Source organism: Cajanus cajan, chromosome 7 (genome assembly GCF_000230855.2).
Source record: "Cajanus cajan strain Asha chromosome 7, NIPB_CcT2T_4, whole genome shotgun sequence".
NCBI classification, from domain to species: domain Eukaryota; kingdom Viridiplantae; phylum Streptophyta; class Magnoliopsida; order Fabales; family Fabaceae; genus Cajanus; species Cajanus cajan.
In genome coordinates, this window is record NC_138523.1 from 41,094,323 (window position 1) to 41,119,653 (window position 25,331).

The 25,331-nt window shown below is 33.3% G+C and overlaps 4 protein-coding genes across 4 annotated transcripts; 2 read left to right on the plus strand and 2 right to left on the minus strand.

Annotated features, from left to right (window-relative positions):
* The first annotated feature begins 2,494 nt into the window (after positions 1 to 2,494).
* Positions 2,495 to 3,607, plus strand: LOC109808488 (bZIP transcription factor 53). The gene has a single exon (XM_020371511.3). It carries the CDS (start codon positions 2,927 to 2,929, stop codon positions 3,371 to 3,373), a length of 447 nt encoding a protein of 148 aa, XP_020227100.1. The 5' UTR covers positions 2,495 to 2,926; the 3' UTR covers positions 3,374 to 3,607.
* Positions 3,608 to 9,426: 5,819 nt separating this feature from the next.
* On the minus strand, positions 9,427 to 9,947 carry LOC109809142 (calvin cycle protein CP12-2, chloroplastic). Its single transcript, XM_020372376.3, has one exon. The coding sequence runs from the start codon at positions 9,897 to 9,899 to the stop codon at positions 9,516 to 9,518; it is 384 nt and encodes a 127-aa protein (XP_020227965.1). The 5' UTR covers positions 9,900 to 9,947; the 3' UTR covers positions 9,427 to 9,515.
* A 2,834-nt stretch (positions 9,948 to 12,781) lies between these two features.
* On the minus strand, positions 12,782 to 14,225 carry LOC109809143 (cytochrome c oxidase subunit 5C-2). Its single transcript, XM_020372377.2, has 2 exons — positions 14,076 to 14,225; positions 12,782 to 13,196 (listed from the first exon to the last, which is right to left on the minus strand). The coding sequence occupies exon 2, from the start codon at positions 13,165 to 13,167 to the stop codon at positions 12,973 to 12,975; it is 195 nt and encodes a 64-aa protein (XP_020227966.1). The 5' UTR covers positions 13,168 to 13,196; positions 14,076 to 14,225; the 3' UTR covers positions 12,782 to 12,972.
* A 7,548-nt stretch (positions 14,226 to 21,773) lies between these two features.
* Positions 21,774 to 24,790, plus strand: LOC109808507 (Calcium-dependent phosphotriesterase superfamily protein). Its single transcript, XM_020371538.3, has 2 exons — positions 21,774 to 22,288; positions 24,059 to 24,790. Exons 1-2 carry the CDS (start codon positions 21,856 to 21,858, stop codon positions 24,598 to 24,600), a joined length of 975 nt encoding a protein of 324 aa, XP_020227127.1. The 5' UTR covers positions 21,774 to 21,855; the 3' UTR covers positions 24,601 to 24,790.
* Positions 24,791 to 25,331: the final 541 nt, after the last annotated feature.

Consider the following 25,331-nt stretch of genomic DNA (forward strand, 5'->3'; position numbering starts at 1 on the left):
AAGAATTTAAAAAAGTAAGAAAGGTACTATACCAATCAATTCTTCAACTACGTCGGTCGATTCACACAACCGGACCAGAGGACGGCACGGCAAAGGCCGAGGCAACTTCTACAAAAAATTCAGACTCAATCTCTCCTCCGGGGACATTCGGGATTTGGAGACCGTGTCGTACTTCCTCGGCTTCCGAGTCCAGTACAATGGAAATAATGATCTCCCTTCGGCATCAAAAAAATACTTGTTCCCTGGCTCTGGCCGAATCATCACTTTCATAAACCCTACTTTAAAATTTTTATAAGAGGTGGTGAAAGGCTGTAGCAGGCAATCATTGTGCCGAACCAGGGACAACCACTTAATCTTCTTCGTCGGCCGAGACGAATAGAAGTGTAGGAACAGATGCGGAGTGGGCCGGATACCAAGAGCCAAGCATAACTGCCTAAACCCTTGCATCGCCGCCCAAGTGTTGGGATGAAGCTGGCTCGGCGCCACATTCAGTAGGCGCAATATACTGACAAAATAATCATCAAAAGGTAGAGTGATTTTCAAATCCCGGAACATGTAATCATACACATAGAAAAACTGGTATTTGCTCGACCCTTGGTCCAAATATACGAAATCTGGGTTCGACCCTCCATCACCTCTACACGGCTGAAAAAAGATAGCGGAGGGCTCCTCTTCCTCGGGAAAGGTCAAGAACTTCGTTGCCGATACGAAGCGGATCAGGGAGTTCTTATCGGTGTATCGTGAATACACGCTGCCAACCTCCCCGTGCACCCACGAATATCCAGGAGTTGATATGGGAGCAAAACTCCTGGACGATCCACCACCTCGGCTCGGCTGATCATCAGAAGCCATCGCCGATGAAGAGTGACTCCCACTTTGCGACCGATCGGACCTGGGTGCGGACCCTGCACGATCCTCTCCGTTGGAAGCCGAGGCCGATACGACGTCTCGGTCCGGCGTCTCCCTCAACCCAGAACCACCCTCGTCCCTGGAGGAGTCAATATGAACAACATTTAAATCTGCCATTACGTACCTGAATGTTGAACTTGACCAATTTTTGGTGAAGAATATGCGAATGCAGCAACTCAAACGATCTCGGCTCGGAGCAAGTAATAAATGCGTATGTTTGAGGACCCCCCCAACATGCCTATTTATAGGCAGTCTCCGCAAGTTACCAAGAGTCACACCCCTCTGCACACCGTTGGATCTAAGTGATCCAACGGTTCACGATGCGTAACCCTTCGCGTACATCATTAATACCCAACGGTTATAACCCTTGGTATTCCGACAACGGTTACGTCTCTCCATATTTCATTAGTCATAACTCCCCGCGTGCGTCATTAATGACCAACGGTTACAACCCTTCGTTTCCCTGAAGCAGTTGTAACCCTTGGCCTACCCTCAAAAAAGGTAACAAATGAAGTGTCACATTTACCCTTTGCGTCGTTATACTCCTCAAGGCTGGGGGGCTTGTGTACCGGGAGGACCCTGTCGGTCACGTTGACCAACACGTGCCGTTCCGTCGGACACCCATGCGAACTGGACAATACCCAAGGCTGACGTTAGCATCGGCTCGACTTATAGCCGAAGGCCGAGATTAGTCAACTGGCACATGTCGGCTCGGCTTAAGGCCGATGCAAACAGCATGATGCATCCCCACATACTACGTATCGGCTCGGTCAACAGCCGAAGACGTGCAACCTCCCAAACATTAGCCTGTCGGCTCGACAATGTGCCGATAGGTTAACGGGTTATAGTACAAATCACAGTTAACAAGGACAAATGCATAATTAAGACATGATTAGCTGATTAGCACCGTATTACCTAATTTGGTAAAGATTAGAATAGGCCCACCATATTCAGGCCCATGTCAGGTATTATAAATAGGTCACACGTAACAAGGTACGTCACTGTTCATTAATTACCCTAGAATATCGTGCTTGTCCTAACTTGAGCGTCGGAGTACCTTTGGCAGGTACCTCCCCCCTCTGAAGAGTCCGTTTGAAACATCCGTTCGGCCCTTCTCACTAAGAAGACTACGAGTGTACCCTCAGACAAGTACAAGTTACAAAGATTAAAAAAATATAAAAAAAAATTCAAGTATAAAAACTGAAAAAAAACATATCTTAAAATATAGAGATTAAAAATAATTAAAAAATAAATAAAAATAAAAATATATATTAAACTGTAAAATTAAGAGATAAAGTAAATGAAAGAATTTGAAAACTCTTTTTAATTACTCCCGTTAAAGGAAAAAAAAAAAAAAAGTGTAGCAAGTGACAAGGCAAGAGTTGAAATTTGTAAATAGTTGGATGCGTGCGTAAAATAGCTGTCTCTGTGTCGTCATGTGCCGCCAGCTATGACGCGGTGTCATTAACCCCTTAAACTATACAAAATTCAAAATTTCCATTCCACACACCACGTTTTCCATCCCCACTAACCCCACATTTTTTCTATAAAATCTAATCTCCACATCCGTGAAAAACCTTCTTCGCATAAACCTTTTTCCTACCCCTCTCTTTGAACATCAGTCTCCACATTCCCCTACCCCCTCTCTCTCTTTCTGTTTATCTCCATAACAAACTTTCCTTCTCCCATTTTCCTTTTCCCTTTCCTTCTTTTATTACCAGATCCTCTCTCTCATCTAGGGTTTCCGGCTATCCCTAATTCCAAAACAAATGTTTACGGAATTTCTATGACCCTCGCCAACCCCATGCGTCGGATCCGTCTCCTCCACTCCTTCTCCGTCGTCTTCCTCTACTGGTTCTACGTCTTCTCATGAACTAACTCCCTCACAATCCCCTAATCCCTTCAATTTTTCCCTCTTTTTTACATTTCTCACCTCTATAGCCATTAATTAGATTTCCAAAACCCTAATTCCCTAATTTAGACAAAACCTTCAAATTCCAATTCGATTCCGTTCAACATGTCTTCGATTCCGCGCCCTGCGAGTTCGGGATCGTCGGAAGGCGGAGATCCGGCGATGGACGAGAGGAAGAGGAAGCGGATGGAGTCGAACCGCCAATCGGCGAGGAGATCGCGGATGAGGAAGCAGAAGCAGCTGGAAGACCTCACCGACGAAGCGAGCCGGTTGCAGGTCGCGAACGAGCGTATGGTGCAGAGCATAAAGGCGAAGGAGGAAGCGTACGTGGAGATGGAAGCCGCCAACGACATCCTCCGAGCTCAGACGACGGAGCTCGCGGACCGGTTGCGGTTCCTGAACTCCATTCTGGAGATCGCTGAAGAGGTTAGCGGCCTCTCCGTTGAGATCCCGCAGATTCCGGACCCTCTCCTGAAGCCCTGGCAGATCCCTCACCCTATCATGGCGTCGCCGGACATGTTCCTCCATGGAAATCAAGGCCTGTTTGCTTGACTGTTCGATTAGGTTTTGTGTGTGTTAGGTTTGTTGATGTTCCCTCGTGTGGTTGGTGAATAAAGAAAGGGAACGGTGGTGTTAATGAGTGATAGTGTGTTGGTGTGCATTTTGTTTTAGATTTTTGTGTTATGTGTATGCAGTTCTGTTTTATGTTTAATGTATTTATCTGCTTTGTTAAATTCTTATAGTGGTTGCCGATTATGTCTTGCACTATATATTACTTTTGGTTTATACTCGTGTCGCCATTTAAATAAGTTACATTTCTGTTTAAAATTACAAAAATTGTGGATGAGCATGAGGTAGAAGACGACGATATAGTTGGTATGGACACTGGACAAAGGATCTGCCACGGATTGTTTGTCCCAAATTCGATTAAAAGGATAATGGCCCCTTGGCGTGACTTTTTGGACTGAAAATATAATTGTTTAGGAACCTAAGACCATATAGATAGATAGGCGCAGTCTCTAATGAATACAGATAAAAACTTCTTGTAGAAGTTTTCTAAAGGGATAAGATAATTTTACATCTACGTAATGCTTCCACACATTATTCAAAATCATTAACGAACCGTTTGATTAGTAACTTTTTAAGATTTGTTTTAATAAATTTTTATATAAGAGCTTATTATGTAAGTGTTTAAAATTTAAATAGAGATCATATTTGGATATACATGTTAAATAAAAAATTTATAAAATTTAAAAATATGTAGATGAATTATTATTTAAATATTTGTAAGCTATTATTTCATTAAAAAAATTAGAAAATTAAATTTTGACTGAAAATAAAATTAAAATATAAAAGTAACTAAATAATTTTTAAAATTAATATTATAAGTCACAACAATATTAAATATAAAAACAAGGGGGTATCTTTGAATTGATTCCGATTATTCCTTTGCTATTTCTCGATGATTTGTGGCTTATGCAGGTTTGCTTGATTGCAATAACCTAGAAGGTTCGTAAGGAAAAGATCTTGATTAAAAAATGTGTCTCCTAATGGGACCAACCACTTTGTTTTAAAGCAAAGACATTTTCACTTTCCATGGTTGGCCAAATTGACCTGTCAAATTTTTTCTTTGTTGGTTAGCAAAGATGAATATCGACCTCGATGCACCCGCATATCAAATACTATATAATTAAATATCTGACTAATGCCATGCTTCAATTTTAAAACAAGGCAACACTTTCATTTGTTTAAAATTTTGCGATAAAAAACAATATAAAGTGATAATGATTGGGTACCTTCATTTCATAATTTTTATGAATGGACTAAAAATACTGTACATTTCTTTGTCGTAATTAAATATTGAAATATTAATAAATATTTTAAAATAATTTAGTGAATAGTTTGCCAAAAACAAGGGGATGGGCCGACACAGATAGGCTAGCCCGTGTGGCTGCCGAACAAAGGCCATTTGTTAACATGGAAAATATGGTCAATGAAAGGAGTTTCTTTTGTACATCCCTTTTTTTATTATTATTTTATCAAATACATCACTCTTTTGAATTTTGTAATTTTTTTTTATATACTGCACGTATTTTTTATTGGGAGCAATTTATTAAGTTGCATGAGATCATTATAGATAATAAAATTCTCCTTTTGAATTAAATTTTGCAATTTTTCAAAACAAAATATGTCAAAGAATAAAATAAGTACAAATAAAAAATAACAGTCACGAAGAATAATGAAACACTGTACATAGTAATTTAATTGTTTAGTGTTTAATTAACATTAGAGATAAGAGTATATAAGGCTTTTTATGAGAACGGAACCTCATAAGCTCATTCTCAAAGAAAATTTAGAGAGAAGGGCTCTGGGTCCGTGAGCTTCTTTCTCTTCAAATTTCTCTATTTGATTCTTCTCCTTCTTCTCTAGATCACTAATCTCTTCTATCTCTTCTTTGAATTCAGGTTAGAAAGCTTGATTTTGGCAGATTGAAGCATACGGGTCGACTGTTTGAAAATTCTTCTCCTTTTTCCTCTTTTTGGCTGTTTTGAGCCAATTTTCAGGTAAGGAAAGCTAGGATTGTGATAGATTGGTTGCATGTGAGTTTAGAAACTCAATTGATGCATGAATTGGTGATTGATTTGTTGATTTGAGGGTTTTTTTTTTCCCATTTTGGGGTTTTTGGCTAAAATGGGGTTTTGGTTGATTTTGATGCATCGAATGACTGCATGTTGTTTCTAGAACTTGAATTGAACTATTTTTAGTGCATGGGTGCTATCTCTTCTATTGAATGTGGAATTTTTCTAAGTTTTAGGTGTGGAGATCCAAAAATGGTGAAGAACATGATGCTTTTTGTCATCAAATGGCTGAGCCATTTTAAAGGGTTGAGCACTTTTAAACGATTGAGTCATTTTAAAGGACTAAGCCCTTTGGAGCTCGCATGACAGGGGAGAATCCATGGAAGCAAAGCGTTAAGCGCTTTAGGAGGAGGTGCTGAGCGATTTGATGCTTTTCGAATTAGACTTTAATATTCTGCTTAAAAGTTATAACCTTGGATGTTAACTTTTCAATGGCGTTGGAATCACCTAAAAATGAGGTTTAGAACTCCATTTATGATTGTTTTAGTGAACAGGGGTCAAGCTGTCAACATTAATTATATCCATTGTAGTTTTTGACATTTTTAGCTAATTAAATGATTTATTTGGAATTTCATGTCTTCATAAGAGTTGTAAATTATCCTCTTATCTTTCTTCTGAGATAGGTTTGAACTTATTTAGATGAGTATAACTCTTTATGTATGATATATGATGTAAATTGGTGCTTGATTCATATGTATGCTTGGTAACGATATATATGAATGTTTAAGCATGATATGATATGTATTTATGTTTATATGAGGATGATATTGATCATAGTGTTGGACTGACCATGTATGATGTATGATGCATTGTTTGCATGTGATGTCTTATGGCATGTGACCAGCCTAAACCTGAGGAGAGGAAAAAATGTTTTTGAACTAGAAAAGCTCACATAGAGTTTCTTGAGAGTGGTGCTTGGATAGACTACTGATTTGGATGAGAGTGGTGCTTGGATAGGCCACTGATTTTGGGTGAGAGTGGTGCTTGGATAAGCCACTGGTTTGGGTGAGTCTTCTCTAAGTCCTTAGTTAGTGTTGGAGTGGGGTATGAGGTAGAGGGTTATTCCCTTAACTAAGTACTAGGGAAGGTTGTGTGGTTCGTAGCGGATAGACGGTGGGCGAAATCCATAAGTGACTTGGTAATGCATACTAAGGTCGTGGTAAACCTATACCCAGTTGTACTATTCCAGAAGGTAGAACCAGACTTCCAAGTGTGTAAACGACATCATCCGAGAAACCCGAGTGGGGATTAATATCCCGATTTGTTGCAACTGGACGGGCGCATTAGGTGTGAAAATAGTTGGGGTGATTTCGGTAGGATGAGATGTCACTTATACTGCTCTATTGTTAAGGAGATCTCCTAGGTGAATGTATGACGACGCATTAGATGATTGGTATGCATTGATATCTATCATGAGTTGCATTTACATGATTATTGTATGATAGAGTGCATTGTTTGAATCTATGAATATGTTGGGTGATATGATGATTGTATAACATAGATGTGGACTAGTTTGCTTGTATGTAGAATTTTGAACTCTAGCTTACCCTTATGTTTCCATGTGGTGGATTGCGATGATCATACTTTGTATAAGAGTAGGTTAGGGCTAGCTCGGAGCTATGATGACCGCTATGAAGGTGTGAGATTTTGGTCTTGATATCGTATTGACATATGATGTATTAGTTATAGAGTTTGACCGGCACTAAGACATTATCATGATTTTTGGATGACTATATATATATATATATATTATATTGGATGGTTTGTATATATAAATAAGAGCTTTATTTATTTTACTCGTATATCCATAAATGCATTATTATTTAGTTAATGATTATCTTGGTCGACTAGTATAGTTGCATGATTTACAAAGTGTAAAAGATATGACAAGTCGTTACATTAAAGATATTTATAAAAAGAAATTAGAAAAAAAAAGTTGACATGGATTATCCAATGTTTGTTTTAAGGATTAAAAAGTTATTTTTAAATATATAACCTTGAAAAATGTAATATTCTCATATTTTTTTAAATAAAGAAAATCTTGAGTATTATTCATTTTTATAAAAGTAGTTATATATATATATATATATATATATATATATATATATATTTTTTTTTTTTATTTCATTGACGAGGGATGAAAAAGTTAGATTCTTGTATCTCACAAGAATGTGAGAAGTTATTTTTCAATTTGCTAATATCTTCCATTTTAATTCTTATTTTTTATTTCAACTTTTTAAAAATTTAAAAGTATTTATTAGAATATTAAAATCTAACTAAACACATTATTAAATACTTTTTGGAATAAAATTCTTAGTAATGATATTCTTGAGAATATAATTCTTGAAAATTTAATATTAACTTTAAAATAAACACGTAGTTAAGAAAATATTTTTAAAATAAGATAAATATTTTTACAATCCGTTGATTTCATAAACAAAGTTAACTTATAGTACTCACTTTATCACTTTAATTAAGTGAAATTCAACTCATTTTGCCAACCTCAAAATGAGATATGGTTGTTGTTATTTATAACTAAGTTAACAAAAAAAAAATTTCTCATATGAACATGTGAACATTAATCCTTTTCATGATCATGTGGTTTGGCCCCACATGTCTTATGAGAACCACATTAATCCTTTTTCTCATAAGGATCTTTTTTTTCTTCTCTCATATGGATATTAGTGATTCTTTTCTCTGTCTCTATTTCTGGGGTTAACCAAAAGAAAATAGGTTAAAACTACAAATTCAAAAATTGAATTTAGATTACTAGAGAATTTTTTTTATTGTAATGTGTGCATGTTTTGGAGGATTACATCTTAAACCTCAAATTTATTTTCATAAACTCAACTTTGTTTGAATCAATAGGATAATTATGGATGACAAAATTTCCTTTTAAGTATTTAATGTAGTTGAATATTAATATATTCAAAATTATTAGTTAAACTAAAATAACTCGTATTGGTTAATCTATGTCAATACTTATTAACATATTAATTTTTAGTCACAAAGTTATCAATTGAATCTTAACTAATATGCTCAATAGTTCAACTATTTATTGATTATATTAAGTTAGTATTGAATAATAATAAACAAAATGTCCAGTTGAATGTAACAAATATATTTTTTTTTTTCTCCTACAAATATCTTTTGGATAAAATTTAACTATAACTTTTTAAGTATGATTGATATTGTTTTCTAATTAAAGTTGGAGTTTTATTTTAGTATTATAAAAATATATTTAATGTATACATATTATTGAGATAAAATTCTAACTCAGATTAGAAAATAATATCAATCATATTTAAAAAATTATACGTAAATTTTGTCCATATTTTTTTAGAAAATGAATTGTATTCAAGACATATGAGATATTAAATATAGGTACTTCTTCTCAATATTAAGACTACAAATTTGCGAGTAATATATTTGATGGTTAATAACTTGATAAATCTAAACAATAATTATTATTTTGTTTTTCCACAGCTGTACGATACAAGTGAAGACAATACATTAAATCTTGAACCCCTCTTCGAAATTTCATGAGCATATTGAGGTTGGTAATTTAACGTTATTATACTCCTTTGTTTGGCCATGTATTAATTTGAAAGGATTAATGCATAGACGGAATTGAAAAAGGAAGAGTTGGTCTGCAATCTGAATATAAAACTGTTTAGACCATGGAAGGGAAGGCTGATAATTTTTAGCAGATTTTTTCCATTATAAACTATTTTAGCGACATTAGCATGATCCATTATTATTGGAATCAGTGAATCTTCTTGAAGTCATTTGTATTTGGTGAAAACTGGAAGCAAGCTCAAGTGTTTTGAAGTTGTAAAGTAATATAATTATGGTTAAGTTGCAACATGCAAAGCTTTTGTGATAAATACTATGAATATGAATATGAATATAGAGATATTTATAGTATATAGATAAAAGAGGGAGTGTGATGAGTGGTTGAGTATGTAGTTTAGAAATAAAAATTGATTAATAGAGGGTATGTGATGTAACAGAAGGTAAGAGAAGCATGTAAATGGAAAATGGAAAAGGTGAAACTAGTTATCGTAAGTGCGGCACTCGTCGGTCTCGGGGTTGTCCTTGCAGTAGTTTTCAAGAGGGTCGGACTGCTTCTGCTTGTCCCTGGCGTGGCTGGCCGCCGCGCTCAGCTCCTCCACCTCATCCCACGCCGCCGCGCATTCCGCATCGGCGCCTCCCGCGCACGCCTCCTCCGCGCTCTTTATGCTCTCCTCCACCTTTGAGGATATCTTTTCCGGCGTTGCCATAACGGGCCGGGCCCTAAACTTCCCAACCAAACCGGGCCACTTCTCAATGGGCCTTGATAGCGCTGGGAACCTCACGGCCCGGACCTTTTCTGATCCTGCTTTCGCAACTACTCTGCTAGGACTTGGAAGACTCACACTACCAGCTATTGTTGCCATTCTTTTTGCTTTTGGATTTCAGTGTTGGAATGAAGAGGTTTTGGGAGGGGATAGCTTCGGATATATAACTATTGCTTCTGAATATTTGCGTACGCACATTACTTATCTCGGGAGAACCACTTGTTGCCTTCCACGTCCAATCTATGTTAACTTTTTTGTTTTTTAGTACAAAAGATATTTCATTTTTGTTTTTCATCAGCAAGTTCAACAATTTTGGGATAGTCATAAAAATCTTGATATTTTCCTGCTCTTAGTAGAAAAATGTTATGTTTGGACGCGAAAATATCGGTCGTCTATCGACACGCTCGTATTTTAGCCAACCACATGTTCTTATATTTGCCGCAAAATATTACAAGCGAGATAGTTAGAAAACGGAGTCTATATCTATTACTTGCGTGTTTGTTCAAAATGTAAACTCTTTTGGGACACGTACAACTTAAACACGAACGATAATTCTCGAATATGATAAGCATGATGCAGGAGATGATCATTGAAAACGTCCTCACCGAGAGAAATAAATCGAAAGGTATCTTGACTTTAAAAACTACACACTTAAAATATTTAGATAGACATATTAAATCCAAAATTAAGCTTTATTTCTTAAACTACCAACGATAAACTCAGGAAATGTCTAATTAATAATCAAAGGTCACTCGTCGATATGGAAGATAAATCGTTTAAAAACCTTGTAACCCGCCATTTATACCATTTAAAACTTGGTACAAAAAAATCAGATGCGTAAAAAAGTCCAGATTTTCATTCAAATGCATAAATGGTCTATACCATTTATGGTTATTTCTCCCAAATGAAGTAATCGTTAGAACATAATGAGATCCAAAAAGCGATACAGGCATTTCAAAAGGCATCGTCGGCGCAAAGAAAGTTTTTTGCGGGGCACAACCCACAACCAAGCAGTCGTTTAACACACAAGAACTCTTCCGCAATTTACATAATCATTTTAAAATACACACAACCTAGCTCGCAATTTACACCTTTTTTTTTTATAAAAGATAATACATAAAGCAAAGCATTTAACACATACATTGTGTGCAAAACATCAATAACAAAAGTCATTCACTAAATGAAATTCAGAGGGATCACACGCCATGGACCTCGTTTAAAGGCCAAATTCACAGAAAACCGTATAATCTACTTTTCCCATTGATGCTTCTAGTGCCCTTTAAACATAAAAATCAGTTCAACTGTTGTTCTGTTATCTTTTCTTCAATGATGTATTAATAACAGGACACAAAATGTCAACTCAACACATGGTTTTAGAACAAATCCCCAGATCTCACTGAATAGAGGAATATTCTCATGATTTTACCATTTCTGTCAGACTGTTACAAAGCCTTTGTAGAAAGTCATTTACGAGATATTCTAGCCGATTATAAAAAACTTGCTGTCAAAACATAACCACAAAAATCAATTATAGCTTGCAGTTATGGAATAGTCCCCAAATAATGAAGAGTATTGAAAAATGGACACCCCTATACTACAAACACCACATTAGCAACAGCATCCACCATTTCTCCATCTAAGTGTCAACAGAATGGGGACGTTCATGCATCATTATCCAAAAATGAAAGACCAACCTCCTTTACTCATTGGTTGTGCAGGTCAGACAAACCTGTTAACAACTTCTAATCACATTGAAAGAACTGAGGATCGGAATTTGATAACAAATTCAAAGTTTAAAATGCACTAGTACTTGTTCATCTTCAGAAATCACATCAAAGATCAAATATTTTAGGCTTGAAAGCCAAGAATTTGGTGAAATTTTACATTCTAATCCTTTTGAGAAAATGAAGCAATGCAGTGAACATATACGGTCACGTCCAACATATTCTCATTAACAACCGACTATCCTAAAAGCTTAAACTATTTGGTAAATTTTATTATGATCTTCCCATATTCCCAACACAAGCCCTTATGCAACAGAAGATCCCTAGGGCTGGAAACCTTAAGTGTGAACAAAGAACAACCCCCACTTTGGTGTGTTGAAATACAACTAAATATTAGAAGAATAGTTATATCAGGGATGAACACTTGATCACTTAATCAAGGAAACTCCAATACCATGTCTGATGTCAGACTCCAAATCTCTGGAAAGCCCAAGCTGTTTGGTGAAGGCTTATGTATAACAAATAACATTATATCTCTAATATCACTGGTCAACAAAATTGGAACATTGAAATGTTTTCCTCAAAATAGCTGGACAAACACCATAGCAATTTTATCACTAATAGATGGAGAACAATTCCCCAACAGCTAACGCCAGCCAACTACCTTCCATTTTGGGAAAATAAACAAACTTGAAGCCATATACTAAAAAGGGCAGACTAATGTATGAAACTCGCACCATGTGTGATTTGAAGGTAAAATATACAAGGTCTTACTCTCGCAAGAGAGGTTGATTCCAAGATTTAAACCCACAACCTCCAAGACATTAAGGCAAAACCTTACTTTTGTACCAAGGCTCACCATCCTTGAAGACATATACAGAGAAATTTACAGCTTATATAGTCCAGCCCTGGAATTGGAATATACCACATTTGAGACGGATTTTATATCCTGGACAAAGTGATACCTATTTACATAAGCCAGATGGTAATATGGTGTTGAAATATAGGGATAAGATGGAAAGAAAAACAGAAAACACTGACCTAATACACTTATTTATACTAATGTTATATGTCAAGCTCAAGCCAATAGCACATGCTAACATAATATTATCTTACCACCAATGATCCTACAATTATATTGCATGATTTGCATCTAGGCATCTAGCAACTTTCAAAAGGATTTGTTTTAATTGTGAACACAAATGACAAAAAATCTAGGGTAAAAAAATCATATACACCTGTGCAACAACAAGAAAATAACCCAATCACAATATTAAACATAATTGCATAAAATTTTACAAGCCAACATAGTAATGAATCAGTGCAAGAAACTTATTCCTTTCAATCTCATAGTAAGTAGGCTCATTTACATTTAAAGAGCCAATTAAATATAGCACGGGAAAAAAAGCCTATAAATGAAGAGCATAGGCAGCAAAGCAGGAACACTCTCACGCTTCATCTGCAACAACACTGATCTCACCTTTTTCCAATAAATCATAGAAGGTCCTGGTTTTTCTCTGTTCATTCCAGTGGTGCATCTTCCACACACCACCAGCAGCTAAGCCGAGGGTTATTCCAATTAATATCTCTTTGACCACACTTGGGCCTTTCAAGGTAGCATGGGCAATCCTAGGACCAGCCATTTAAGTCTTTGTATTTAAGCTTGTGAATTCTACAAGTTACAAAACATTGGATTGTAAATATTTAAATATATAAAACTTGGATACAGTTTAAAACAGGCCAATTAATCTTAACCCATCTGATATCATATTATGCTTTGATTCAAGAGAATGAACGAAGAAGAGAGCAAAGGGAAGTAGAAGAGAAGAGACACCAAGACATTTCATTGATTTGTTGGAGGTTTCTCTTTAATCATAAAAGGGAGAGGAACGCAGGAGCCATTGCCCCTCGTATACCCCCAAGTAAGTTCGGCACACCATTAAAAACGGAGTAAAATTTTTCAGGAATGACCCCTAAATATTCACTTTCACTCCTGTTTATCATGTAGAACCAAACTGTAGCCCACCAAACAAATCATAAATGCTGACAGTTGCATTCCCAACAAAAACAAACAATTATCCACAATGACTACATCGACCATTAAAACGAAACTAAGAAATGAAAGTTATAGCTATGCATTCTCAAAAGCAAACACCAAAGTATCAGCTCGGTATAGCTTCGTTTGGTTCAGTAATAACACAGAAAATCCCATAAGGCGCAACCCAATGACCCAAGTCATAAATCAAACATACGCATATCCTAAAACAAACTATTTCTGTCTCTAACCAGATTTGATCACGATGAACACCAATATTTTTCCAATATAATGCTTCAATGTTTCACGACTAAAATTTCAATCTGAACCCGACTACCGGTTTTTCCCCCAAAATGTTATCCCAAATTAAAAAGTGACCGGAATGGACAAGAATTTCGTGGGACAGTGATTGGGATAAATTATTACCGTTAGAAAGAAGAAGAATTAAAAGGTGTGAAACGTGTTGTGCTAGGGTTTGAAGATCTCAAACAATAATAGAGAAAAGAGAGAACTCACCAGAGACGCAGGCGAAGACGGTCGTCGAGGGGAATCACGGGCGATGAGGGCATCCATCATTTGTATCTACTATCTACCAAAGGCCACGCTTCTTCATGGGCCACCCTTCCGGCCCAATTTTAAATGTGTTTGGGCTCCTATATTTTACCCTTACAAGTCCAATGGTATTTTTATAAGATTCAATTTTGTTACATTTCGGAATATTTATATCTACCTACTTGGTATATCATATATGTTTGGGGTGTACCAAAAGCTAAAAATAATTGTTTAAAATAACTTAATAAGACATCAACTATATTTTCACGATAAATACATTATTTTTCTTAACATGATTTTAACTCGTATAATAGTCGTTTTTATATAAAATTTTCAAATCAAAATATTTTCTGAAAAATGATAACTTAACAAGACATGTAACCCTTCAATTGATTAGCTATTTTTTTTCATAGCCATTTTCTTTCAGAAATAATCTTGTTCGAAATATAATTCGACACTAAATATGAATTTTTTTTTCCATAAAAACATAAATCTTAGTTTGTCACTTTAGAGGGAATTATCACCCACCCTCTAGACAACCCCGTTTCAATTAATTAATGATTATTTCTAATTGACATCTTAATACTACATGATCAACATTTTTCTATTAAAATTGGCAACTGTTCACCTTTTGATGGATTTTTTATAGGTTATATCTACAAGTTATATTTTGATCCGGTGTATGAATCAATCAATTATTCGATTATACGATGTCAGTTATATTAATTGTAAATAAAGTGGGTTAGCTAAATGATAAGATTTGATGTCCTTCTTAGTAAATTAATTTAGATCCTTCTAAAACAATGGAATCAAATTACTGTTTTTTACTGCTTTGAAATTAGTTAATCTGTATAAAATCTTAAATATTTTGAGACATGCCATGATTTTGAGGTGCTCAATTATTTGTAGCTTTAGTATCTTGTATTAGTATTTATATTCGTACGAAGTATGATGCAAATTATAATTTTTTAATTTTAACAATTTTAACAATAATTTATATTTTATAACTGTACTATCCGTACCGCTATGCCGAGCTCGAGTTCGACATCACAGCGTGACGTGACCTCGGACACGCGCTAGGCCACGTCAGCCCTACACCCAAATAGGTCATAAACTGATCTCGGGCCCAAGGCCCAACGAAACCATAATCCACACAAAGGTACGTGCATTACTTATACGAGACTCACACTCCCACAAACACTAACTTTAGCATCGGAGTCTCTTTTGCAGGTACCACCCCCATCTTGGAGCATCAAGCGTACCAGCGAAGGAGGCTCACCAATCTTACTCGGAGGATCATCTCTACAGCAGATTTTCGGTAAGAACATTTGGCGTCCACCGTGGGGCCGATCAAGACAGCTCTTATCGGCCACACTTATGGTTTGCACCAGAAGCCATAGCAAACGCGCGACAAACGACGCAGATCATACAACTACCATGGATAGTGAAGCGACATTAAGGAGGCTGATCGATCAGGTCGAACAGATGCGGCAGCAACACGCCGCCGATCTACAAAACATGCGCGCCCAGCACGAAACTGATCCACATTTCCAACATGTAACATTCTTTTTTGTGGTTTTGGGCTTTGAACTAATATTGGACTTTTCAAAGTTCTTTAGATAATTTTTATTTTTCTTGAAAGATTTTTTGTAGGGCTTTTTGTAATTATTATAGGGCTTTTGATAAGGCTTTTGAGAAACAAATTGTTTTCTCTAGGCTTTTTTCTTAACTGCACTAGGTGCTCTAATAGGTTCTACTCCATATTGTTCACAAAAGTTTCCTATTTCTCTCTTGTTAGTTCCGGCTTCTTTTCAAGTTTGTTTTGGAGTTTAAAGTCATTACAGACTTGTATTCTGGTGTCAATAATAATACTATGTATTTGACCATATGTAAGGGTATTAAAGGGTATTGGTTTACCAAAATGACTTTTTAATTTTATCTTGACCTTTTCAGAAAATAGTTTTGGTAATCCTGCAAGGAACCTTTCCTTCCATAATCCTTGAAAACCATCTTCTCTTAGGGTAATCGTGGACATAAATATGTCTCTATACCATCGGTAATCAGACATTGTTGGAAAATAGAGATTTGCTAGTTGACTAGCAGCTCTATCTTTAAAAGTATTGGGATCTCCTACAAAGTGTTGAATAATAGTGTAAATGAGGGTAGCAACTGCATCCTCTTCACCAGTTTCTAATTTTACTGCATTTAATATTGATTCTCTATCAGCTTGTGTCCAAAAATTATCCCACCAACCTTTAAGTTGGCCAGTAAATCCTTGAACTATTGTTAAGGCGGTGGCCTTGTCAGAGTTTTCTCTTCTCTCGTAGGAACTAGTTGCCATAGACATCATACAAATATGGTCTAGTAAATTTTGCTCACTCATACCATCTATATTCCATTCAACTATATCACTTCCTGAATAACAATTTTGTACTAATTCTCCTCGTTCTTCGTAAAGAACATCTGCCAGAGAAGGCCTGGGATAATAAGTTCTTATTTTTGGATAGTGAGTCTTAATTTTATTAACTGAAAAGTCATTTGTGTCTATGGTATTGATTGAAGGTTTTCCTAATGTTAATTTAGATAATAAATCTTTTATTTCTTCAATTTTTGAATCACTTTCACTTCCTAACTTTAATGAATCTATATGTGTATTTAACTGATATATTGGTTTAACTAATGGTTTTGGAATACTGGTAACTATACTACTAGACGGAGTATCCCTGTCTTCTATTCTTGTCAATTGTTTTGACATAGTTTCTAACATACTGTTGGAAAAATTTATTTGATTATGAATTTTTTTAATGTCTTTTTTATTAACTTCTTGTTCTGATTCATTAATGGTTTTATAAGGACTTGCTTCTATTTCTTGTTTTTCTACTTCTATTTTAACAGTAGGCATAGGTGGATATTCAGAAATAATAATTTTATTATCTATTGTTTTCCAAGTTTTGTTTGTTTTTATTAAAGGATTTATTGATTTAATAATATTATTTTCTTTGCAATAATCTTTTAACCAATCAAAGAAATAAATATTGATTTCATTTTCTTCCATATAAGAATAATATAAATTTCTAAATTTAATAGTTTCTTCTTGAGTAAAATTTGCAAAATACCATTTTCTTAATTCTTTATTGTAATCTGCTTTAAAATCTTGATTAATCGATTCTTTATCAATTTGAAATGGTTCTTGTTTTGTAATAGTATTAAGAACTTGAGAAGGAGTAAGATTAAAATCATCTTCTTCTTCATGTTGAATATTTTCATAAACAGGTCTTGTTATTTTAGAATTAGTATCTAATTTGGTTAAATCTATATTGATAGTGGAGCCATCTACAAAATGTTTGGTACTATTTCCTTTATAAATCATTTGTGGTAAATTAGTCCTTAAAGATCTTGACCTATTCATTCTTAACCTAATATCCGTTTCTTCTTGAACTATTTCTCTAACGTGAGTATTGTAAATTTTTGGTTCATCTATTATATTTTCTAATAACCAATCTTCTTGAATTTTAGATATATATATATATATATATATTCTCCTCGTTATTTCTCTACGTGGTATTAGATATTTAAAGCCCAACTGCTTTCAACAACTATTTTTCTTCTTCAACACGATGCCCTCGGAAACCACTTCAACCACAAAATTGGTCACTCCTAATTTACCCTGACTTAAAAATGAAGTAGAAAAATAAAAGTCCCATTATTGTTATAATATTTAAATAAATATCGTAAATAAGTTGATTAAAAAATAACTAATATGTTGTATTAAATAAATTAATAAAAATATTAATTTTAATATTTTAATAAATAAATATTCTTTATTTCTATTTCCCTGCATTAATTCCTCTTATATTGAATGCTATTATTAATTATTAATTTACCAATAGGATTATATTTGAATTAATGTTAAATGAAAAAATTTAATATTTTATATTTTTAGAAACTATCATAACATTTTACTACATTTAGGAGCCAACTCGAAATACCTCAATTATTTTTCACCATATCATTGATATAAAATAATTACTAATTTTTATTTATGATTAATATTTATTGAGAAATTTTCTTTCATCTCTAATAAAAAAAATTAGTCACATTTTTTATTTATAAATTCTTAACAAAATATTTATTTTATTAGTTGGTTAATCTCTTTACCACTATGATAAAATGTGCTTTTATCAACATTAAAAAAAAATATTATCAAATTATGAGTAAATATTATTAATACTCTTTTGTAATATTTTATCAAATATAAGATAAAGTTTTGTTACTAAATACTTTTATCAATATTTTAACACATCAATGACAATATTTTAAAAAATGTTACCAAGATAGTGTTTTTGTAACATTTTAATGATGTTGGTAAGTTTTTATAAGTTTAATAAAATAAGTAGTTTTAATTTAAATTATAATATTACTTATATTTTATGGTTCTTATTTGTCTTTTAAGATTGAAGATATTTTAAGTTAGTTACCGATACCAATATCACATATTAAACACTGCATATGCAAAAAGTTAGGGGTGGGTATATGGACTTGAGTCCGCGGACCGGTCCGTAAGTCCGTGGACTTCACGGATAACGGACTCATTTTTTTTAATCCGTATAATCATACGGATTTTTTAGGTCCGGCCCGTTTAGTCCGCGGATTTTGCGGATTTAATCCGCGAGCCCGCGGATTACCCGTTTAAATGTGGACTCAAATTTTATTATTGAAGATGCTTGATTATATTTGATAGATGTAATTGGACTTACAAATATTTTATGTTTGTTTTTAAGATATTAATTAAGACTTTGATGTTTTAAGGTATTTAGACTTTGATGTACTTGGACTTACAAATGTTTTATATTTGTTTGGTTGTGTATTAAGACTTTTAAAGTTTTAAGGTAGTAAGGCTTTAATATTTGGTTAATAGTTGGTATGCTTGGACTTTAAATTTTAAAGGCATTGAGACTTAAATATTTCTATTAGAAATTTAGAATGTGTAAATTTTGTTATTTAAGACTTTGATTTATTATTTACAATGTTTGATGTTATTATTAAAAGTATATTTATATCATTTTATATATTTTTTTTTCTCATGTTTTCATAGGTTTAAATAAAGGAAAAGAAATTTAAAATCTGAGTCAATATTCATTTAAACAATTTAGATTTAATTGGGCCCGCAGACTTATCCGTTTATCCGCGAGCTTCACGGGCCGGATACGGACTTGAAGATTTAAGTCCATTTATTTCGCGGACCGGATTTATCCGGCCCGTTAAAAATGCGGACTTCGCGGACCGGGCCTTAAACGGGCCGGACCGGTCCGCATACCCACCCCTACAAAAAGTATCACATAAATAGAATAACTTTTAGTAACAAATAATTGTGTTATTATACTGTGTATTATTACATGACAATTTTTTTGGTAGTGAAAGTTCATTAACAATAAGTTTTACTATATGGTTATATATATTCTTTGTGTGTCATCCTTTTATTCAATGTGATGCTTTAATTTTGCAAAACAATTAGAGATTAAAAAATATACTCTTTATGTATATTATTTTACTTGATGTGAGACTTAATTTTAAGAAATAACTAAAAAAATAATATTGAGATAAAAAAAATGTTATTCTATTTATAATGACATTTTTTTTATAAAAAAAATGTTGTAATAACCTATTAATTTAATCTAATAGTAACATTTTAGTAAATCTAAATACACAAATGTTACTGAAGATGTTAAATGTAACACAATTTGAATTTGAAGTCTTAACGACTCTACTTCATGACATTTCTTATTACAATATTCATATAATTTTTTGCTGGTCAAAATCTTTCACCTGTTAAATCTCTTCGTGAGTAGCCCAAATATTTGACAGGTATCAGGATTAACGACTTCCTCGTAAATTTACACAAAACTTTTCAACTTGATTTATCCTCTTTACACACTTTTTGAAATCTTTTCAAAAGGTCACTCATTCCAAAATTGTTTCAAGTTAAGCACACTTTTGTTAAGTTCTTATGCGATGAGTTATTGAGACAAGATACATCTTGTTCGTACAAGTAATATAAATGAGTTCATTTAAGTCATCTTCAATTGCATAATCTTGTACCTTTAGAGATTATAACCTTTTATGATTAGCCTTTTTTGTGATGTTCGATTACCTTTAGGATTAACAATTTTTCCCACAAATCAATACAAGAGTTTTTAATGCACTTTATTCTCACTTACACATTTTATTAGAAATCTTTTAAGAAAATTATTTATTCTTAAATTACTTAAAATCAAACACACTTAATTATAAAATTCTTATATAATGAATTATAAAAAGTAAATAATACAAATTAATTTATTTTAACTAACTTTAACTGTAATCTCATACCTATACAAATATTTGTATCTCTCGTTAGTGCGTGTATGTGGAGTATTAAATTAAATGAAGTAGTGCATGTGATTAGAAAAATACAAATTTTACAATATATTGTGAAGTGGAATAAAAAGGTTCATTCCCTATGGTGTTTCTACAATGTAAATACTGCACCATAATGTTAATTTGGAGCTTTTCATAGAAATGTTATTTAAAAATGGACAAAAGTTATAATTAGCAAAATATTTATTGTCAATAAAAAAGAAAACAAAATTTTGATTGTTCAAGGAAAAATGTTATAATAAGAAAAACAGGTACTCAAAAAGAGAAAGTTATAACGGATACAATTTTTATTCTGTTCTAAAATTAACATAAATGATGAAATTAATTTATGTTTATTCAGTTTAAAATTGTTTATTTTGTATTATTAATTTGAAAGAGAGGTTGGGTTGGTGCCGCTGAAATTATATTACAATCCAAGAAAGAATATTTGCAAGTGCATGCTTGTATTAGTTCATTTTTTTTTTTTGAGGGAGTATTAGTTCATTTTTAGAAAATAGATTTTTTTATATAAATTTTAATAACATTTTAATAGAAGGTAATTATTTTTTTGAAAATTAAATAATACTACATGTAAATTTCAATCTAATACACTCGTCATATTCATAATTTTAAAATGTTAGGTGAATTCCAAACTTTAATGACACAAGAGTTAACACATCCAAATTCATACATGTAGTTGTATATATTTATTTATTTATTTATGTTTATAATTTAATTATATATATCATTATTTTATTCTGTATAATATGTGGCAGGTTAAAATATAATGAAGTGTTTTAATTCGAATTTTGATACTTTCATTATAATTTCAATTGATAAAATAAAATGTTAGAAATATTTTTATATTATATAATTAAAATTTATAATTTTAGGTAATTAATTTTATAATAAATAAATATATTTTAATATATGAATCTATATTAATTAAAATTTGCAACAAATAAATATTTTTATATTCTAATATAAGATTATTTTTAATTATTGATAATTTTTTAAAATATTTAAATTTAAATAAAAAACAAGAAATTACAATTTTTTTTTCTTCTAAAAATTACTCCCGTTCATAAAAGATAACTAAAAACACTGGGTGACATAATTAAAAACAATATATTAACGGAAATATTTTTTAAGGAAATATATTAAACCAGTGAATAAATAATAAATTTGCATTTTAATTTGAAGTTATACCCAATTACCCACTTTTACCTAATTGTCATCAAAGTTTTGGACATTGTCTGAGTTCTGTTGTGTTCCTCCTAATCCTATTAAAACCTTATTGCCACGCAAACCAAATCCTAAAACCACTCTCTCTCTCTCTCTCTCTCTCATGGCTCTCTGTTCTCTCCGATTTCTGACCCTCCTCCTCCTCTTCTCCGCCGTACCCATCGGAATCATCGTGACGTTGGAGCGAGCCGAACCCGCCACCCATGTCTACCACTACCAGAGTTCTGGGTGGTTCAGAGAATGCTCCAAGTGGGACTCTGGCCATCGCCGCTTCTTAATTTCTTTGTTCGAAGGTGGTCTCGCTCAGGCCAAGGTGCCGGAGAACGACCCTCACCCGTCGTCGCCCTTGGAGGAAGTCACCGTCGTTAAAGAACCCCATTTGGCCGGAAACGCCTCTCTGGGGATCGCCATTGACCACCCCAGAAATCGAGTTCTAGTGGTTAACGCTGACGTCATTGGTAATCGATACGGTGCGCTCGCAGCATACGATCTCTCCACCTGGAATCGCCTCTTCTTAACCCAACTCACTGGTCCTAGTAAGCTTCTCTCTCGCTCTCCCTTAGACTCAATATTTCCTTCTTTTTATTTTTTACTCTCTACTCTACTTTTTTTCTAAACATGTGTATGTTTTTCGACTGAGATTATATTTTTTAAATCAGTAAATTATTATTTTTGTTATATCAGATAAATGACATGTCACAAACAGTATTGATAGCTTCTAATAAGTATTGAACTTGTAAATAAGAATGAATAATATTTTTTTACGAGTATTTAAGAAGTTCTTGATTTTTATAATATTTAATTTACAATTTTATTAAAAATATTTCTAACTATTGACATTATATATAACAATTTATGTGTTCAGTCTGTATTGTTTTTTAAGAAATAATTGTTTTTTTTTTAATTAATAGAATAAAGATAAGCAATTGTTTTTCATTGACCAAACACGCGCTTACCCATGAGTGTCTGCTTCATCCTTTTTAATGCCATTTAGAATTTAATAAGACATATGGTTTGGATTGTTGCATAAAACAGAATAACGTGACTGTGAGATGCTCAATTGCAAGATGCGAAGTCCAGGGAGGATTCGTGTTATGTCTTTATTTACATTTAGTATTCAAAAATATATATGCACTGCACGTTTAATAAAGATTTTTTAAAGTTAGACACGATCCATATACATCAACTATTTTTTTTCAGGCAAACAAATCTTAACCCGAGGCGTGAAAATTGAAAACTCCCTTTAAAAACCAACCACTGTCAGATTATGGCTGCATGCCGTGCAGTTTAATTTTTAAACTGCGGGGGTTCCACTTCCTTTCCCCTATCTAGATGTGGAATGCTCACCTTTTAATGTTTTTTTTTTCAAAATGTTTTAATATTAATATCGGCAACTTTTTTGTAGAGTATTTTTTTAAGTTATTCTCGAACCTAGATAAAAGGAAAAGCAGGTAAAAGTATATAAAAAAGTTTTACGTTTTTGAGCTACTACTATAATGAGTGGAAAAAAGATAATTCTATCGGCAGAGTATGATTTTTTATTTATTTTTTATTATCATAAAGCTGTTAAAAACCTGGGTATGAGCATACCTAAACAATATTAATGTAAGCAAGTAATTGGAAATCCGATTGGAAAATGCGTCATGGTTGGTACTTGGTAGGTATGACAATAAAACGGGAAGATGGAGATAATAATTTACGATATTATTACAAGTTTTGAGTTTTATATGATGCTCTTCACTTGACCATCTAGTTAGTTTGTGCATTTAGTTAGCCGTCTGATATGAATATCATGTCAACAACATTCAAATATTCTGCCACAAAACTTGTCTGCACATGCGCGTGTCTATTCATATATGTGCACGAAAAAAGAAAAAAAAACATATTAATGGTTGTCAATTGCATTGTGACCCCAATGTATGAGTTATGAACCATGCATGCCAATAATAAACCAAAGGAAAATGACGTACCTACGTACGCCAGTACCTCCTATTGCATGTCGTATTATCTTGTTGGTTCTTAACATGGGGTATAACTTTTCAAATTATGTTAGCTTAGATATTACCATTGGTGGGTCTTAGTTGAGAAATTATAAGGTAATTCAATGTGTCTATGTCCTAATCAATAACTATATGACATCTATTTAAAATTTTTAATTTATAAAATAAAATTAATAACATTTGATTGTATATTATGGAGAGACTAATTAAGAATCAATTCAAGATCGTCTAAATTTTTTGTGTGAGTGTGATTATTGTGAGTCGTGAGTTGTGGCCGTGACCATGTTGATTTTCCATTGGATGCAGGTGACGAGAAATCTTTCGCAGATGATGTTGCAGTGGATGCAGAAGGCAATGCCTATGTTACAGATGTTAGAGGCAGTAAAATCTGGAAAGTTGGGGTGGAAGGCAAGCTTTTATCCATCATCAGAAACCCATTGTTTACACCAAAGGAGTGGTATAAGAACTTGGTTGGACTAAATGGAATAGTTTACCACCCAGATGGGTTCCTGATAGTGATTCACACTTTCAGTGGCAATTTGTTGAAGATTGATTTAACAAAAGGAGAGGAAGTGAAGGCAATAAAGGTAAAGGGAGGGACCCTTTGTTTTGGAGATGGTTTGGAACTGTTGTCTCCTACTAAGTTGGTAGTAGCGGGGAACCCTTCAGCGAGATTAGTGGAAAGCTCTGATGGGTGGAACACAGGTTCTGTTGTGGGAACATTCTTAGGACCTATGCATCGCTTAGCCACAGCAGCAACTGTGAAGGATGGGAAGGTGTATTTGAACCATATGGTTGGAATGGGATACCCCAAAAAGAAGCATGCGATTGTTGAGGCAGTTTTTTGATTCATACTCTCTAGAAATCGAAACAATTAATAGGGATTGAGGTTTACAGGAGGTTTGGTTGAAAGTTGGTGTACTTTTGTATGTTTGGTTTTGTTTAGTTACATTACTTGTGTCGATGGTTTTCCCTTGAATATCAACCTAGCATAAGATGCTCGACTAAGTTACCCCTGTTATGTTGGGTACATCCAAAGATTTTGTTATTTCATGAGAACTAAGAAGCGCACACACACACACAACAAGTTAGTTTCTTATTTTAATATACAAGAATTGAACACATGTTTAATTTAAGTTATATTTATTTAAAAATTACAAATGTTACAAGTATTTAAAAGAGGCCATTAGTTTAAAAGATATACTTTTTTTCTTCAGAAAAGTTAATTGATTAAGTTACATTTTATTTTATTTTATTTTATGAAGTGAAGCATAAAGATTAAATAAGACTCACGATGTCATTGGTTCCATGCTTGAACAATTCTTGGGGATGTAGCATAAAAAAAATACATCTTAGGATTATTTTATTTTAGTATTTTATAATTTTTAAATTACTTTATATTTTTATATAAAAAATTAAATTAAACATGTTTCTTATATTTAACATTTAAATATAATCAAAGATCATTAATACAAATGATTTGGTACTTATGTTTTTTAATTAGAAATTGAGATTCAATCAATAGTTTGAATATGAAATTATGATTGAAAATATTAATTTACTCGTGTGAATTGATAAG

Bases quoted from the DNA above. Each gene is read 5' to 3' on its own strand.
- LOC109808488 (XM_020371511.3), top strand. From the start codon at position 2,927: ATGTCTTCGATTCCGCGCCCTGCGAGTTCGGGATCGTCGGAAGGCGGA.
- LOC109809142 (XM_020372376.3), bottom strand. From the start codon at position 9,899: ATGGCAACAATAGCTGGTAGTGTGAGTCTTCCAAGTCCTAGCAGAGTA.
- LOC109809143 (XM_020372377.2), bottom strand. From the start codon at position 13,167: ATGGCTGGTCCTAGGATTGCCCATGCTACCTTGAAAGGCCCAAGTGTG.
- LOC109808507 (XM_020371538.3), top strand. From the start codon at position 21,856: ATGGCTCTCTGTTCTCTCCGATTTCTGACCCTCCTCCTCCTCTTCTCC. The intron at 22,289-24,058 runs GTAAGCTTCTCT...CATTGGATGCAG, and splicing joins AACCCAACTCACTGGTCCTA to GTGACGAGAAATCTTTCGCA.